The 16745-nt window shown below is 43.9% G+C and overlaps 1 protein-coding gene across 8 annotated transcripts in view; it reads right to left on the bottom strand.

Annotated features, from left to right (window-relative positions):
• Positions 1-7525: 7525 nt before the first annotated feature.
• The window catches only part of CBY2 (chibby family member 2), an 86920-nt gene continuing 77700 nt past the window's right edge, over positions 7526-16745 (bottom strand). For all 8 annotated transcript variants that reach the window (XM_055244532.1, XM_063618850.1, XM_055244531.2 and 5 more), the window contains one exon: positions 7526-8916. In XM_055244532.1, coding sequence (XP_055100507.1) covers positions 7708-8916 — 1209 coding nt within the window. In that variant the 3' untranslated portion in view covers positions 7526-7707. The remainder of the gene's footprint in view (positions 8917-16745) is intronic.

Here is a 16745-nt window from a genome sequence, read left to right as displayed (position 1 = left end):
GGAGATTCTTTACCAAATCATTGACCCTGTTGAAGGAAAATAATAATCATAGCTACCATTATTAGTGTTTGTTACATTCCAGGGGCTGAGCTAATCATTTTTATATACATTAATTCATTCAACCCTCACAATGAATCTGTACTTAAGCATGTAAGGAGGAGCCCAGAGACTGACTCCAGATAGTTCTTTCAGGAACCACAAAAAAAATCACTCTATTTTAATGAACTGAAAAATCCTCAAAAGTCTCTGAGGCAATTTTCCATGAATTTCTGTAATTTTTATCTATATTCTTAAAGATATACAAAAAAATATGATTATGATGATAATAACAGCTAATATTTACTGAGTACTTACAGTGTACTAGGCTCTGTTCTAAGCATTTTCCATGTGTCTCACTTGAGTCTCACAACAATCTAGACGGTAGTATGGTAGATTAAATGCACTGATGGTCCCAATCAATGGCTTCCCTGTCTGTATCCAGGTCCTTTCCAGCTCCTGCCATCAACAGGCGGAAGGTATTTCACATCCTTTGAATTGGGGTAGTATTGTGAGTTGCTTTCACCTATTGAATGTGGTCAGCAGGAGTAAGGATGAATCAGTTCCAAGCCTAGGCTTCAAGAGGCCTTGCACACAGCTGCTTTCTCTCTTAGACCCTTGCCTCTGCCCTGAGACCTGGCCTGAGGTAATTTGCAGGAGGATGAGAGACCGCATGGAGCAGAACCAAGGGGTCCTAATTGTCAGCCAACCGCCAGAAGCAGAACCACCTAGCAAACTGCCAGCTGACCACAGGTGCACGAGGGAGCCCAGCCAAGACCTGAACAGCACAGTTGAGCCTAGACTAACTTGCAAACTGCAGAACTGTGAGCAAAATCAATGGTTATTTCAAACCATCAAGTTTTGAATGGGTTTATAATGCAATAATAGATACCTGATATAAGAGGGTACTGTTATTTTCTTCATTTGATTGATGAACCAACACAGAAAGTTAAAATGACTTACCCAAGTTGACATAGTAAGCAGTGGAGCTAAGACCCATCTCCAGAAGCCTGACCCTGAAGTCCTTGCTGCCAGTTCAAACTTGTTCAGTAGATGATCTCTACTAAAGGTAAGGATCAGGGTGAGAGTTTATTAGTTTTTGACACCCAGCAGCACAATCATGTCCAGGGTAGATTCATTACAACCATCTAGCAATTTAAGTATCCCAATCTGTCTTAGGTATGGCTGCTGTAACAATATACCATAGGCTGGGTGGCTTAAACAACAAAAGTTTATTTTCTCACAGTTTTGGAGGCTGGGAAGTCTGAGATTAGCATGACAATATGATCGGGTTCTGGTGAAGGCCTTTCTGGTTCGCAGACAGCTGCCTTCTGTGTCCCCACGTGGCAAGGAGAGAACGAGAGCAAACACTAATACCATCATGAGGGTCCCTCCCTCATAACCGCATCTAAATCAAATTATCTTCCAAAGGCCTTATCTCCAGATACCATCACCCTGGGGATTAGGGCTTAACATGAATTTGGGGAAGACAAAATTCAGTCCATGGCACCATCTGTCTTCAGTTCTCCAAGTACATCTCCCTCAAAGTTCTGCCTGCCCTTCCCAGGAGGAGGAATCTTTATCCTCTTTGGATATAACTTCCACAAGATAGGGATGACATTTGGTTAAGTTATGTTGATTTGTAAAGGAGCCCAGTGGGGTCCTGAGAAGCACTGATACGATAACAATTCAGGAGGTCAGAAGAATATTAAGTAGCATCTACACTTAAGACAGAAACCCATCCTAAAGTTTTGTTTTATTCTAAAGATAATGGAAAGTGGGAAATTTTAAGTAAGGAAATAACATGATTACCTTCACACATTGAAGAAAACCAGTATGGTTGCAACATGGAAAATTGGCTAGAAGTAACACTGGAGACATATCAATTCAGAGTTGCAGCAATCACCCAGAAGACAACAGTGGCTAGACGGGGATTGAGCCCATGGAAATAGAAAGAAGTAGAAGGGTTCAAGGTCTATATAGGAGATAGGATCAACAGTTATCTGGTGATTGATTGATTAAAGGAGAGGAAAAAGGTGAAAACCATCAAATCATAGCCCCACATAAAGTAACTAACAACCAAGAAACTCTCTTCCATCTCACAGCGCCCCTGAGTGACATCTGACCAATTGCTGGAAAAAGGTTTGGACTTAATGTTCCCACCACGTGAGGATTTCCAATGAAGAGTTCCAAATCATCCTATCTGCAAAGAATAAAGGCAAGCTTAGAAAGAAAATGTCATAAATTAGCCACTTGTCCTGACAGCATTAAAAATAATCTGTCACCTGCTTCTAAGTTTGTTCTCAGTTACAAAGACCATTGTTTGAGTGAACAAAGAGGGTAAGGAATCTGGAAAGAACTGTTTACCTGAAGAAACTGATAAGTGCTCAGATTGGAGAAGACCAGCATGTGAATGAGGAAGGCAGTGGGCATCTCCAAGCACAAGCATTCTGTCTGCTGCAAAAGGACCAGGAGACCAACTCAGGCTCAATATTATGAATGGAAAGAAAGCTGATTCCCAGCAGCTGTTCTTGGTATATCCACAATATTCTAAAAATGACATGGCTCCCCAGTAAAAGATGTTTCTCATTATGAATCAGAAATTCAGTATGGAGGACAATATCCTGACAGAGACTAAGGAGGATTTAGGAGTCTCAACTTCCTCCATCAGATACATTGTGTCAGTTTACCCTCCTTTCAGCTGCTTCCTGCTCTGCCCAGCTTAACACTGGACTCCAGCAAGCATTGACAACATGCAGATTGAGGTCACCCTATTTTACGGAAATTCCTCAGAAAGGGAAGTGTTCAAGAATAGAATCTGAGACATACAGAAACCAACAGGATTTCCTTCAGAGTTGTTTTGATTCTGTTTCCTATTGTTGGCACTCTCTGCTAAGCTCTGGATGACCATCCTTGCATAAATGATTGCCCTATTGAAATTTCCTCCCCAAACTAATGCTGGAGATTCCATTAACTAGTGTTAACAGAAAAACCAAACTCTGTAAAATATTTAAAGAGGTTTATTCTGAGTCAATATAAGTGACCACAGCCAGGGAACAGTCAGTCTCAAGAGGTCCTGAGAAAGTGTGCCCAAGGCAGTTGGGTTACAATTTGGGTTTTATGCATTTTAGGGAGACAGAAATTCTAGGTAAAATCATAAATCAATACATGGAAGGTATACATCCCATATACACCTGGTGGGGGGGGTGTGGCATGAAAGGTAGGATGGGAGTGATGCTTACAGGTCACGAGTGGATTCAAAGATTTTCTGATTGGCAACTGGTTGAAAAAGTTATGCTTTGTCTAAATTCAAAATCAGTAGAAAGAACGCTTACATTAAGGAGGGATTGTGAAGACCAAGGTTTTTATTATGTAGGTGAAGCTTCCGGTAGCAGACTTCAGCAAGAATAGATAATAAATGTCTCTTTTCAGACCTTAAAGGTGTCAGGTTATCATTTAATCTCTCCTAGATCTGGGAAAGACCTAGAAAGGGAAGGCCTATTTGCATTAATGAAAATTATCTATAGATGCAAATTCTCCCTCCTCCCCTCAAGAGACAGTTTTTCAGGCCATTTCAAAATATGTCAAAGAAATATACTTTGGGGTAAAATATTTGTATTTCTTTTGGGGTCTGCTGTCATATGATGCTATGCCAGAAGATTGGAACTTGGTATCTTACTGCCACAAGGAGTCTGTTTTGTCGGTCTTGCGATCTCTATTTCAATGTTAATGCTGGTCAGTTCCGCCTAAATTCCAAAAGGGGGCAGTATTATGAGGCACATCTGACCTCCCTTCCCATCGTGGCTGGAAATTCAGTTTTTCAGCTTCCCCTCAGTTCTCCTTGGCCAAGAAGGGGAGGCCTATTCAGTCGGCTGGGGGGCTTAGGATTTTATTTTTGTTGTGCACTAGCTAGTTGTTTTAGGTTGTGAATGTTCCTCTGTATTTGACCACAACTTACGGCACCAGACAGACCTATCAACAGGATTCAGCCAATTCAGCAGGAGGGTTTACTCCAGCAATCAAGAAAGCCAGCCAAGTCAAGGGCCAAATGGAAGAAGATAGGAAAAGTTGAATGTTTAGAATGAAGCCAAGACCTGCCCTGCAAGAGGAAACAACTTTGTTTCCTAGAGAAGGACTTAAGGTTAGACCAGGAGGCAGACAAAGAAAAAGCTGAGAAAGGAACCTAGATGCTTAAAGGATACTCTCCTTGAAGAATGAAATTTCATTCTGTTCCACAAGAGGTTAGATACTGCTAGATTGCTAGCTAATCTATGACACATTGCATTACACAATGAAACATTGTTTTGAAGTAAATCTCCCCCCCACTCCATAAAAATGATATGTTATGCCTCGTCTTGCTAATTTTTCACCCATTTAGATTCTGCCTGACAGAGAAAGTTGACACTGTTAAATAGTATTATGCTCTCTGAGTTCTGTCAGCTTGTGAGAAAACATCCAACTGCTGTTATATACATTAATCCAAGTTAAATATTTGTAACACAAACATGGGAAGTGTGCCTTTTGTCTTCTCACTGTCTAGAATCACATAAATCAATTTGGTTTCATCAAAAAAAACAAAAACAAAAAGAACCCTACACTCCAGGGTTATTATACTGACTTAAAGTATGGTACATCATGATGCCCTGAATGATGAATTTACCAAATATAGGAGGGCAAAAAATGGCAAAGGGCCAGAGGGCTATCAGCAACAACTTCCTATTTTTCAGATTTTGGTGGCAACAGGGGATAAATGATTTAACCTTTGTGTAGACATTGGTCACCTTCTGCCCTGTATGAAAATTAGGTGTGTAGTCAGTGAGAGGAAATACTCCTGTCATTTTGTTCTCTCTCCTTTGGAATTTCTGATGCTATTTTGAGTAAGACTTAACAAGTTCCTAAACCTGAGAAACAGACACAAAACAATTTTTTGTTTTTGAGACTCTGTCACCTAGGCTGGAGTGCAGTGGTGTGATCTTAGCTCACCACAGCCTCAACCTCCTTGGCTCAAGAGATCCTGCCACCTCTGCCTCCCGAGTAGCTGGGACTACAGGCACATGCCACAGTGCCCAGCTAATTTTTATATTTTTTTTGTAGAGACGGGGTTTTGCCATGTTGCCCAGGCTGGTCTCAAATTCCTGGGATCAAGTAATCCGCCCACCTCAGCCTCCCAAAGGGCTAGAATTACAGGTGTGAACCACCACTCCTGGCCCCAAAGCCACTTTTAAACTTAATTTTCAGAGACCAGGGTTACTTGGCAATCTGATCTCATAGAAGGAATTTGAGATCTGCAGTCATTTGGTCTACATTGAAGTCCCTTTTTGGCTCTTATTAGCTGGCTAACCTCTGCAAATCCCTTGGAGTTCCCATTTCCATATCTGTGGAAGAAATGATACTGCCTTCCTTACAGGGCTCTGAGGATTACTGGAGGCCATATCAAGTGAAAAGTGGGGTGCAAAGAGTTCTGTGGGTGTGGGTGACTGCCTTTGGCTTGTTCAAGTCTCAGAAATTTAGCCAGCATGAAAAATGGATGAGGAGTGAGGATATTCCAGTCTCAAACTCTTGTCTGTCTTAATACAAAGATCAGTTTTCCATCAGCAAAATGGGTAAACTTCTTTCCTTAACATGTGCCTATTCATTTATTTTCATTACTAGTGAATGGAGCATTACATTGAGAATCAGAAGGCTTAACTATCCTCTACAGTGATTCCTGAACTTTGCTACATATTAGAATCACCTGGGAGCTTTTACATGCACCACTGCCCAGTCACAGCCAATATCAATTAAATCATAATGTCTAAGTGGGGTCCAGGTGTCAATATTGGTCAAAGACCCTCAGGTGATTCCACTATACAGCAAAGTTTGGGAACCACTGCCCAACTCCCTTTTATAGTCACCTAAGGGTACTTTTCAATTTCTTGGCTCTAAAGTACGTCCAACTTTGAAATGGGCATTGAAGCCCAGGACAACAAATCTTGAGCCTCTGCACCTGCCCCCGGTAAGCCTGACAGCCAACCACCCTCATCTCTTGCAGCCAACTGGTAAGTGTGAACTATGAGTAAGTAGAGGGAATCCAGGGGTAGGGAAGTGAGCCTGGGGTTGGGGAGAGCACAGGGCACTCCTTCCCAAACTGGGTGAATAACAGAGAAAACACAGAAAAAGATTTCAAGATCACATAAAATTGGGTAATTAGGGGTTCACCCAGGATAAGCAGATTACTTCACTGTGGGACTTGTTAGGACAAGTCAGAGTATGATTATGAATCTGCCCAAGGGGATTCTAGCAGCATTTCCTCGTGCAAACCTTTATTTTCTCAGTGTATTTCTAGGACTTGTGTTTCAATCAATGGTACTTGGAGAAACCTACAGTAGTGTTGAAATTTGTCCCCCAGGGGACATTCAGCAATGTCTGGAGACATACTTGGTTGTCACAGTTGGGAGCCAGGTGGCTGTTACTGGCATCCAGTGGGTAGAGGCTAGGGATGCTGGTAAACATTGTGCAATGCACAGGACAGCCCCCAGGACAGACTTATCCAGCCCGGGATAATAATGGCACAATGGAAAAGCCCTGGCTTAGGGTGATCTCTTCCCCCATAGACCTACCCCCACCCCCATAGCCCCAGAAATTGAAGATGATGAGGGAGCAAGAAGGATAGGAGAAAGAGAAGAGGAAGAAGAAAAAACTAAGGAAAAAAAGGAAGAACTGAAGGAGAAAAACAGAGACAATAATGAAGGCAGAGGTAAAGAAGAGACCAGGGGAAAAAAGGAGAGAAGCAGCCAGATTCATAATTGTCTTAAGAGCAAGCAAGATGTTCTTTAGTAGATGAAAGGATAAACTGTGATCTATCCAGACAATGGAATTTTATTCAGTGCTAAAAAGAAATGAGCTGTCTCTGAATCTATGAAAAGACATGGAGGAAACTTAAATGCATATCCAAGTGAAAGAAGCCAACCTGAAAAGACACCACACTTGGCGATTCCAACTATATGACATTCCGGAAAATCAAAACTATGAAGACTGTGAAAAAGATCAGTGGTGGCCAGAGGCTGGAGGGGGAGGGAGGGAGGAATAGGCAGAACACAGAGGATTTTTAGCACAATGAAAATACTCTATATGGTACTACATATACTCTATAATACTCTATATGGTACTACATATACTCTATAATACTCTATATGGTACTACAATGGTGGCTACATGTCACTATACATTTGATCAAACCCACAGAATGTACAACACCAGCAGCAAAGCCTAATACAAACTTACGGACTTTGGAATAATTATGTGTCAACGTAGGTTCAAAGACTGTCACTAGTGTACCACTCTGGAGGGATGGTGACAATGCAGGAGATTATGCATTTGTGAGACGGGAGTCTATGGGAACTTCCTGTACTTTCTGCTCAGTTTAGCTGTGAACCCAAAACTGCTCTAAAATATTGTCTATCTTTTATTTAAAAAAAAGAAGAAGAAAGAAAAAGGCAGCATGCCGGTGTCAACTGGCCCCACCCTCCTCACACCTTTATTAATACTCTGAGTTTAGGAAGGCTGCTAACGCTGCTTTTCAATAGGTACGAACTGGTTGGGGAAGGCAAGGACGACAAAGGAAGGCAGGGGATTCTCTTTTGCCCAGTGTTCGGTGTCCCAAACTCGGCGTTCCGGTGCACAGCGGAGGCCTCAGACCCTGCTAGGCTTCTTGGGGTCCTGGCTCCTGGCTGGCATGAAGGCGTAGAGCTCCTCGATGAGCATCTCCATGCGCGCAGTGACCTCGGTCACGGTGTCAATGACCAGCTTCTGCTGCAGCTTCAGTTTGTTGTTCTCCCACAGAGCCTTGTTCTCCTGGAAGCCCCTGTGCTCCGCCCGTAGCACCTGCAGGGTCCTGTTCTCCTCCTGCAGGAGCCAGTTCTCATTGAGCAGGGCCTGCAGCGCCTGCCTCATCTCCCTCAGCAGCTGCAGGGGCTGGCAGCCGTCGGGCAGGCCCCGGCCCGCCTTGGCCTCCTCCTCCCCGGAGAGCCCGGACATGTTGCTGACCATCTCCCGCAGGGCACCCAGCTCCTTGGAGTCCTCCTGCCGGGCAGGGGGCCCTTTGGGCTCCTCGAAGGGGGAGGAGAGGCCGGAGCCCTGGTCCTGCAGCAGCCCGGGGCTGCAGGGCTCCTCGTGGGGCGAGAGGGCGGGCTTGCTTTCCTCGGCAGGGGCGGCCATGTCCTCTGCCTGGGCCCAGTAGGCCTGTTTCTTCTCCAGCAGCTGCTGCAGCGCGCGGTTCTCCTCCCGGAGGAGCTGCAGGGTGCTGTCCTCCTTGCCGCAGGGCACCTGCAGGGCGACGTGGTCCTTCTTCACCACCTCCAGGGACGTGCTGTCCTTGTGCAGCAGTGGCGAGGGGGCCCGGCTCTCCTCCCGGCCCAGCGAGGCCTTGTGCTCCTCCCAGAAGACCTGCAGGATCTTGTTCTCATTGCGAAGCATCCTGTTCTCCTCGCGCAGGGCCTTGTTCTCCTCCCGCAGAGACTTGTTCTCCTCCCGCAGAGACTTGTTCTCCTCCTGCAGCATGCACTCCTTGGCCATCCTCTTGTGGTGCAGCTTGTGGTGGAAGGAGGCAGATGGGGAGAAGTAGGGAGACTGCAGACGGCAGTTCTCATTCACCCAGCGCCCGTCCTGGAACACGAACATCTCGTCGCTGAGCTGCACCCGCGGCGGGTTGTAGTCCAGCTCCAGGTCGGCCTGGGACATGGGGCGCTCCATGGGGTCTAAAGGCACGGAGGAGAAGCGGTTCAGCGGGTAGGAGTGCTGGCTCGCCATCCTGCGGCTCAGCCGGGGCAGGGCGGCCTGCTGCGCGCAGCGAGGGATGCTATACAAGTTGTAGAGCCTCGGGATGGGTTCGGCTGTGCCCCTCTGCGGGAGAGAATGGGAAAGCCTAGCGTTAACGATGGGACTGACACACTCGGGGCTGGCTGACAAAGTAAGGGGCCAGGACATCCCCAGATAAGCCCCGTCTGATTGTCTGGCCTGGCCACAGAGGGCACTGTTGCTTCTTGGGGTCGTCACAAGGAAATGTGGCCGATCCTTGTCATTCCAGTGAATTCTGTTCTATGAAGTCATTTCCAATACTGAATTACCAAATATAGAACCATTGCTCCTACAGGAAATAGAGGGCTATGTTCCTGTGAGCTTGTGGTCACAGTTTTGTCAACCAAGAAATACATAACCTCATTTAGTGCGTATTGTTGATTCATTAACATCGAACTCACGTCAGCAGCACTGTCACGCATGCCCAAACAAAACTTCTCTAACACATGTGTTTTCTCCATGTGGCACAGCATAGCCTTCTTGTGATTGGGAATACTAGACAGCACTTGACTTGGAATGGTGTGGAAGCCATTTTTAACAGCAAAATCACCAACAAAATGCACAAGAAGGCAAAACAAAAAAAAGTGGCGCTAGATAGACTGTGCAATAGACACTATTTTCTAGCCTGAGAGGTGAAACAAGAAGGCTCCTTGGCTGGGACTCAACATCACACAACTCAAATTTTCACCTCTCTGTGCATGTCTGAGAATTACCATAAAAGTGCTACAAGTATTGATTTGGTGGATACACATTTTAGCAAGTAGGCAAATTCACAAATATGGAATCCATGAATAATGAGAAATAGTTATATATTATGGCAATCAAAGGCATTGATTTTAGAGTCAACCAAATGTTTTGAGTCTTTGCCTCACTACTTACGTTAACAAGAATTTGAGCAAGTTATTTGAGCTTTAATTTCCACAATTTCAAACTGGGATAATTGCATGTACTCATTGCCTATTAGAGACATTTTTAGGATTAAAAAAGGTAATGTACAAAAGCACTAGGCATGGGCTCTGGCACATTCTGTCACCCTAAAGGAGGAACAAACACTGTTCTCAAGGGCCACCACCCACAGGTGTGTACTCACACTTAGCATGAGCAGAGAAGCAGAATGAATCATCCAAACAGCCACCCAAATTGCTGTGTCCAAAATGGCGGTGCCATTGGTCAGCCCAGCCTTCTCTCTTGCCCATCTGGGCATATCCTTCACTCTTAGCCACCCTTGAGTCTTTTCTGCTAGCAGCCCCTTAAACATTCACCCCAGCTTCCAATGCAATGCTAGACTCAAAGCAGAATCTAACTAATAATTTTGGAAAGAAAGAAAAACCATCCCAGACATATCACTGAGCAATGAGCGTTCAACATGTGGTGATAAAGCCAGTCAAGGACCCTGAGGAATTCATGATGGTGGCCATGGACCTCAAGACCACAGCATAAAATGGGGCTCAGATCCACAGAGCTTAACTCCAATGAGCTGGTAGCTTTCACACGTTCCAGTATAGAAAAATAACTCCAGTGAGTTTTAAATGCAGATTTCTGAGCCTCCCATTGTGAGTCTGATTTACTCAGATGGGGGTGTGGCCCAGGAATCTGCATTTCTAACCGGCTCCCCCAGGTGATCCTGGCTGCAGGTGGTTAGGACAGACCTAAGTCAAGTAGAATAGGCAATTTGCTTAGGTGAGGGTTGCACCAGCATTAAAGACTGAAAGGTCACAAGAATTCTCATCCTGATTTTGTCACTGATGGGCACTTTGAAACTAGAGAGCTCTCTTGTCCTCTTTGGGAACCCAGACTTTTCACAAGTGAAAAAGAGGGAGTCGGGCTCCACGATCTTAAAGGCACCTTCCAACATTGAAAAGTCAATGAAATATACCTGTAAAATGGAAATAATATGTGCCCTGCTTAGTTCACAACACTGTTGTGAGGATTAAATGAGATAATGAATGCAAAACTATTTTTAAAACCAACAGTGCCAAAGAACCGTAAGGTATTGTTATCAAGAAAAGTAGATTTCACTAATGCAAGAATTATAAGATGTATTCAAAAAGAAGTGAGCAGGTGGAATGCACACTGGAGAAGAGGTGATGATTGCAGCAATGAATTTAAGTAAACAGATCATGATAGCTACTTCCAAATACACCAAAAGTACTTCATCTGAGTATATCAAAATGCTCTCCAGATATCAATTCCTTATGTCTTAGGTTACTTCCACAACTGTACAGATAGAGAAAATAAAAAACAAGTCAGGCTAGCTACATTATATATATATGTGTGTGTGTATGCAGAAAGAGAAATACAATTTGATGGTATATAAAGTTGGTTAGAATTCTTTAAAACTTAAAGAGCTAGATAAATAGAAGATGCAGTTCTATGCCATTAACTTTGCAATAAGCACGTCATTAACTTTGTAAGGATATGCTCAATCTTCCAGATAGCAAGGGTTTGAGGGCATTCTGCAAGCAGAATTTTATTTAGTTTAAAAAAGTTCAGCCTCCCTGGTTTTGACATTTCTCAACTGGGAAAGCAGATTGGCTCCTGTAGCTGCCTGTGATCAGAATGAACCTCACTGTGGATAACCTGGACCATTTTCTGATAGGTTTAAGGTCCTGAGATCCACGATTTCTGAGAAGATTAGTCAAAGTCAATAAGGCGTGAATGTTTTGTTGTGGTGGTGGTTTTGTTGTTGTTGTTTTGAGATGAAGGCTCACTCTGTCACCAGGCTGGAGTGCAGTGGTACGATCTCGGCTCACTGCAACCTCCACCTCCCAGGTTCAAGCAATTCTCCTGCCTCAGCCTCCAGAGTAGCTGGGATTACAGGCACGCGCCACCAAGCCTGGCTAATTTTTTGTATTTTAGTAGAGATGGGGTTTCATCATGTTGGCCAGGATGGTCTCGATCCCTTGACCTTGTGATCCGCCTGCCTCTGCCTCCCAAAGTGCTGGGATTACAGGCATGAGCCACCGTGCCCAGCAGGACTGAATCTTAAGAGGTCCTCTCCATCCTTGCACTAGATCTAATACTTTATCTCAGCAGGATTTGACTCCAGAAGCTATCAACATGGAAAAATGTGGTTTTAGTCAACATGTGCATCCCAGTCCTGAGAAGAATATGGAAGAAGGAAACAAATATTGAGCCTCAATTTCATGCTAGGCCCTGAGCTGAGCATTCTACCTACTAAATTCATTTTATCCTCACCACACTGACATATAAGATGTCATTACTATTCTTATTTTACAGATGGAGAAACTGAAACTCAGAGAAGTTAAATAACCAGAACTAGCTCCTTCGCTAAGACACAAACCCACTTCTGGCTCCCTGACCTTCTATGTGTGAAGTACACACATGGGAAACCACCATGGATTTATCAAAAGTCTTGCAGTACTTTGGGGAACATGATATCTTTTCCTTCAATTTATATGATGGAAAATTTCAAACATACGCAAAAAGAGAGAGAATAGTCTAATAAATGTCCATGTACCCATCACTCAGCTTCACCAAGTATCAAATCAAGGCCACACTTGTTTCACCAGGCCTCAACCTGATTCCACAACCACTCCCCTACCACTAGGTTATCTTAAAGCAAAGTGACATTGTGTCATTTTATCCACAAATATATAAATATGTGTCTCTTTAACAGAATCACAATACCATTATCACCCCTTTAACATTTAACAATTATCCCTCAATATCTGCGAATACTGGCCAGGCGCGGTGGCTCACGCTTGTAATCCCAGCACTTTGGGAGGCCGAGGCGGGTGGATCACGAGGTCAGGAGATCGAGACCACGGTGAAACCCCGTCTCTACTAAAAATACAAAAAATTAGCCGGGCGTGGTGGCGGGCGCCTGTAGTCCCAGCTACTCGGAGAGGCTGAGGCAGGAGAATGGCGTGAACCCGGGAGGCAGGGAGCTTGCAGTGAGCCGAGATCGCGCCACTGCACTCCAGCCTGGGTGAAAGAGCGAGACTCCGTCTCAAAAAAAAACAAACAAACAAACAAACAAACAAAAAAAAACAAAACAATATCTGCGAATACTGAGCCCATGTTCAAATTTCCCCAATTCTCATTTCATTTTTACGATCGTTTTATTTCAGCCTGAGAGGCAATCTTCTTGATCCAACTAAGGGTCCAAAGAGGAATCATGGATGCTTTCTACCTGTCCATCTTTGGCCATGATGGCTTTTAACCCATGGCATTCAGCTGCCTGTGTTCTACATCCACCTTCCACACTGGGTACCCAAGGAACATTCTGTCATCCCCTCAACAGAAATACACTAAACAAAACCTTAACATGTGGTGGATACCTAGCCATGGACAATCTGGGTGTTTGCGCCCTGGTCCTTATTCACACATTCAGGTGACCTTGCTCATATCCACTCACTTTCTGACCTTAGTTTCCACATCTGTAAAATGAAGGGTAAGAGTCATTATCTCTAAGTGCTCTCTTGGCCTGTCTCTGGTCCAGTGGATTCGCATTTGTAAATTGGCACTACTATGGCCCCAGCAGCCCTCTTTTACCAACCTAGTTGGCATCTCGTCCTCTCCCCTAAATGGCCAACTCTTCCCAAGCAGGCTTTGTGCCCTCTCTTGTTCCATGCCCACAGCACCTAATCCAGGAAATGCTGATGGACTAATAAGTCCCCTTTACTTTCTCAACAGGAAACCAAATTCTTCTCCAACGACTGAGTCCTATTATCTTTCCTCCTATTCTCAGACAGGACCAAGAAAGTGGTCAAGTCCAGTGTTTGCTCATGGCTTAGTTTCTTAGAACATTTAAAAATTTTTCAGTAGTCATATATTTATTTTAATGAGTAATGGGAAAACATACCTATATTAAATATACAGGCATTTTTAGACATGACAAGGATCATGATTGAACTTCAGGAGAACATGGATCCAGAACAAACTTGTTTTTTTCCTGTGACATTTCTCTGATTCTGATCAGAGCTAGCTGGATTTAATCCTTAAAGGAAAGCTCTTGGCCTTGTGAAAATTCTTCACCCTAGTCATGTACCCACTCAGGATGTTATTGCACCAATTTTTCCCCTACATTAGTGTCAGTGAATCAACTAACATTAATTTGACATCTACTGTGTTCCAAGCTCACAGACCCTGCCCTCAGGGAATTTCCAGTTGATTTGAAGAATCAGTGAATAGCACCAATTACTTTTGGTGCAAATGAGAGAAGTCAAAATGCAGGAAGCATTAACGCAGGCAGCAAGGTGTGGGGAATAGAGGACTAGAAATGATAACATCTCCAGAGAGTTCTGGCTCTGCACTATATGAGTGCATGACCTTTACAAAGTCACTTCATTTCTGTGCCTTAGTTCCTAGAAAATGTGGGTGTTGACATGAATGAATCAGGGCCAACCCATATATTTTTGAAATGCCCAACTCTAAAAGGTGCTATTCACTGTTACTGCAGTGCACAACCTGTATAACAACCTCACCAACATCTGCCCTACTTCTCTCAGAGGATTCATTGTTCAGAAATAAAAGGAGACTTGGAACATTTTCTTTGTTTATAAAGAGCTGCAGACATGCAAGGGCTTTTAGAAGAGACATTGCTTAGCATTTCTTTAGAGAAAGATTATATAGAACACGAAAAAAAGTAACACTGAGTGACTATAATGTGTCAGGTTATATGCTAATTGATTTCTGTATTCATATGTAATATCTTACCCAAAAGAACTGGCATGATTCTGCATAAGATTACATAGCTAGTAAAGGAGTGGAACCAGGGTTTAAAATGAGGATATTTGAGTCCAAACTCCATGTTTATTCTAGCACTTCACAATGCTCAGACATTTTATTTTGCATGTGCTAATATCATTACTTTGCAATGGTTCTCTTACAACCAGGCCTCTCCTCTCCCCATATGAGTAAGTTGCAATTATCTAAGCACAGTGACATATCCTTTGTTTTTGTGACATCCCAAGTCTTGGGAATTAGAAAGCAAATTTCACATGCAGTGGAGGCTTAATGAGTCCTTGGCAATAACTGAATCAACCAAAATACACTGAAAGATTGGGGGGAAATACTAGGTTGAACCATAGAAACTGTTAACATTTTACCATTTTTGGCCTACAAAAATGGCCATTTCTTTTGCCTTAATATATTTAGTGTATTTGATAAAGCTATATCCTCATTTCCATTCATATTTTAAGACTTTAAAATAGTCCCAGGACAAAGCTGTTATGGTATGATGTAAAATCTATAAGCATGGAGTTTTCCTCACGTGAATTCCACAAACCCCTAGGTTCATCCATGTACTCCCTTAGAGGAAGCTCCCACCACCCCCTGCACACAAGCATGCTAGTGATCCATTTCATCATCTTGAATATATAATCCAACGAGGGTAAAGGCCCTAAATTTCCAGTAACTTTGGGCTCAAAAGTCCTTCCTTTGACTGCTCTTGAGAAAGTCACTTTGCCTCTCTGAATGCCACCTCTAAAATAAGCCTAAACATGGCTGCTCTGCCTACTTCCTGGGGTTCCAAGAGGACAAGAAAGTGGTAGGCAAGCTGCCATAAAGACTAAACAGATGGTCAGTTCTACTGGTAAGGTTTAAACACACCCGGCCTAAAGCGCTATGCAACGTGGAGGATATTTCTTCACGAAAGGGCTACCCAAAAACTAAGCATCTGAGCTCAGCAAACATATGCAGTTCCAGGATTCCAGACCTCCTTGGCCTATGTTAGAAGCCAGTTCCTTATCAGTAGGACTTCTCAACCAGTGGTATCGCTGGATTGGTTTCATGGGCCAAGCTAACCTGCCCTGATATGCTTTAGCCCTTGACAAGAGGTCTATGCCAATACAAAGCCCCAGGAATACCCCAGTAATGTTCTCCTAAGCCTGGGAGGTACAGCCTGTGTAGCATGGTGCAACTGATCATGAAAAAAAAAAGATTGTCTCTTTCCTAGTCTCTAGGAAATGCCCTCACATAGAGATCCAGTAGGTAGGAAAGAAAAAGGTTGGCTTCTTCATGGAGGAATGGGATATGTAGCTGATGCAGAAGGGGAATAAGTTGGTTATGGGCTCATCATGCCTTCCCGTCGGGTGCTAGAAAGGTACCAAGAGACTCTGTCCTCAGGGGAAATGTGCTCATAGCGGTAACCCAATGATGCATTAGTGCCAGGGATCCAGGAAGAGCCGTGGACATGAACATCGCCCTCACAGAAGCCTGATGTCCCACCTGTGGATTGGAATTCTTCCTTAGCATTAGGTCTGGCGCCCTCCTTGGTCCTGGAAGGAAAATGCCTGAAATCCGCCAGCAACTGTGTCTTTGTCAGATCACCAACCTGGTGGCAAGTGAAGAACATGGGGGAAGGGGACAATTGAAAGAAGGGAGGCAAAAAGCAAAGGCCAAAGGCCAAAGGGAAAAGGGAAAAGGGGAAGTGAAAGCATCAAAATCTCTTACTGGTGCTACAGGACTTGTAGCAACAGGTCTCTCTGGGTGGGACCTTCTGGGGTAGAATTACTGGGGTTGTGGTTTCCCATCCAAAGAGTTTGGGGATGGGGTTGAACAGCAACTAGCCAGGCTTAGCTGACACACACTGATGTCTCTCCACCCCTGGAAAAATGTTGACTACCACAGCCCAGAAGAGATGTCCAAACACTGCTGATAGAGTCCAAGCCTGCTTAAACACCAACTTTGCCAACATTACTGAGGGTTACTATCAGAGAGCATTCAGCCATCTGAGGCACTTTTAAAGCATGTAAAGTTGAGAGGCCCCAGGATTCTGGAAGGAAAAGCCAAACATGCTACTGATTTTCATATGAGATGACAAGGCTATGTCTCATTATTTTAAATTAATTCAGCTCCCTGGTACCACGGCAAAGTCAATGGTGGTTTTAATAAATACTAACAGGTAA

The sequence above is a fragment of the Symphalangus syndactylus genome, chromosome 15 (assembly GCF_028878055.3).
Source record: "Symphalangus syndactylus isolate Jambi chromosome 15, NHGRI_mSymSyn1-v2.1_pri, whole genome shotgun sequence".
In the NCBI taxonomy this organism is placed as follows: Eukaryota; Metazoa; Chordata; class Mammalia; order Primates; family Hylobatidae; genus Symphalangus; species Symphalangus syndactylus.
The sequence above is the reverse complement of the archived record's forward strand: the minus strand, read 5'-3'. Positions and strand labels throughout refer to the sequence as shown.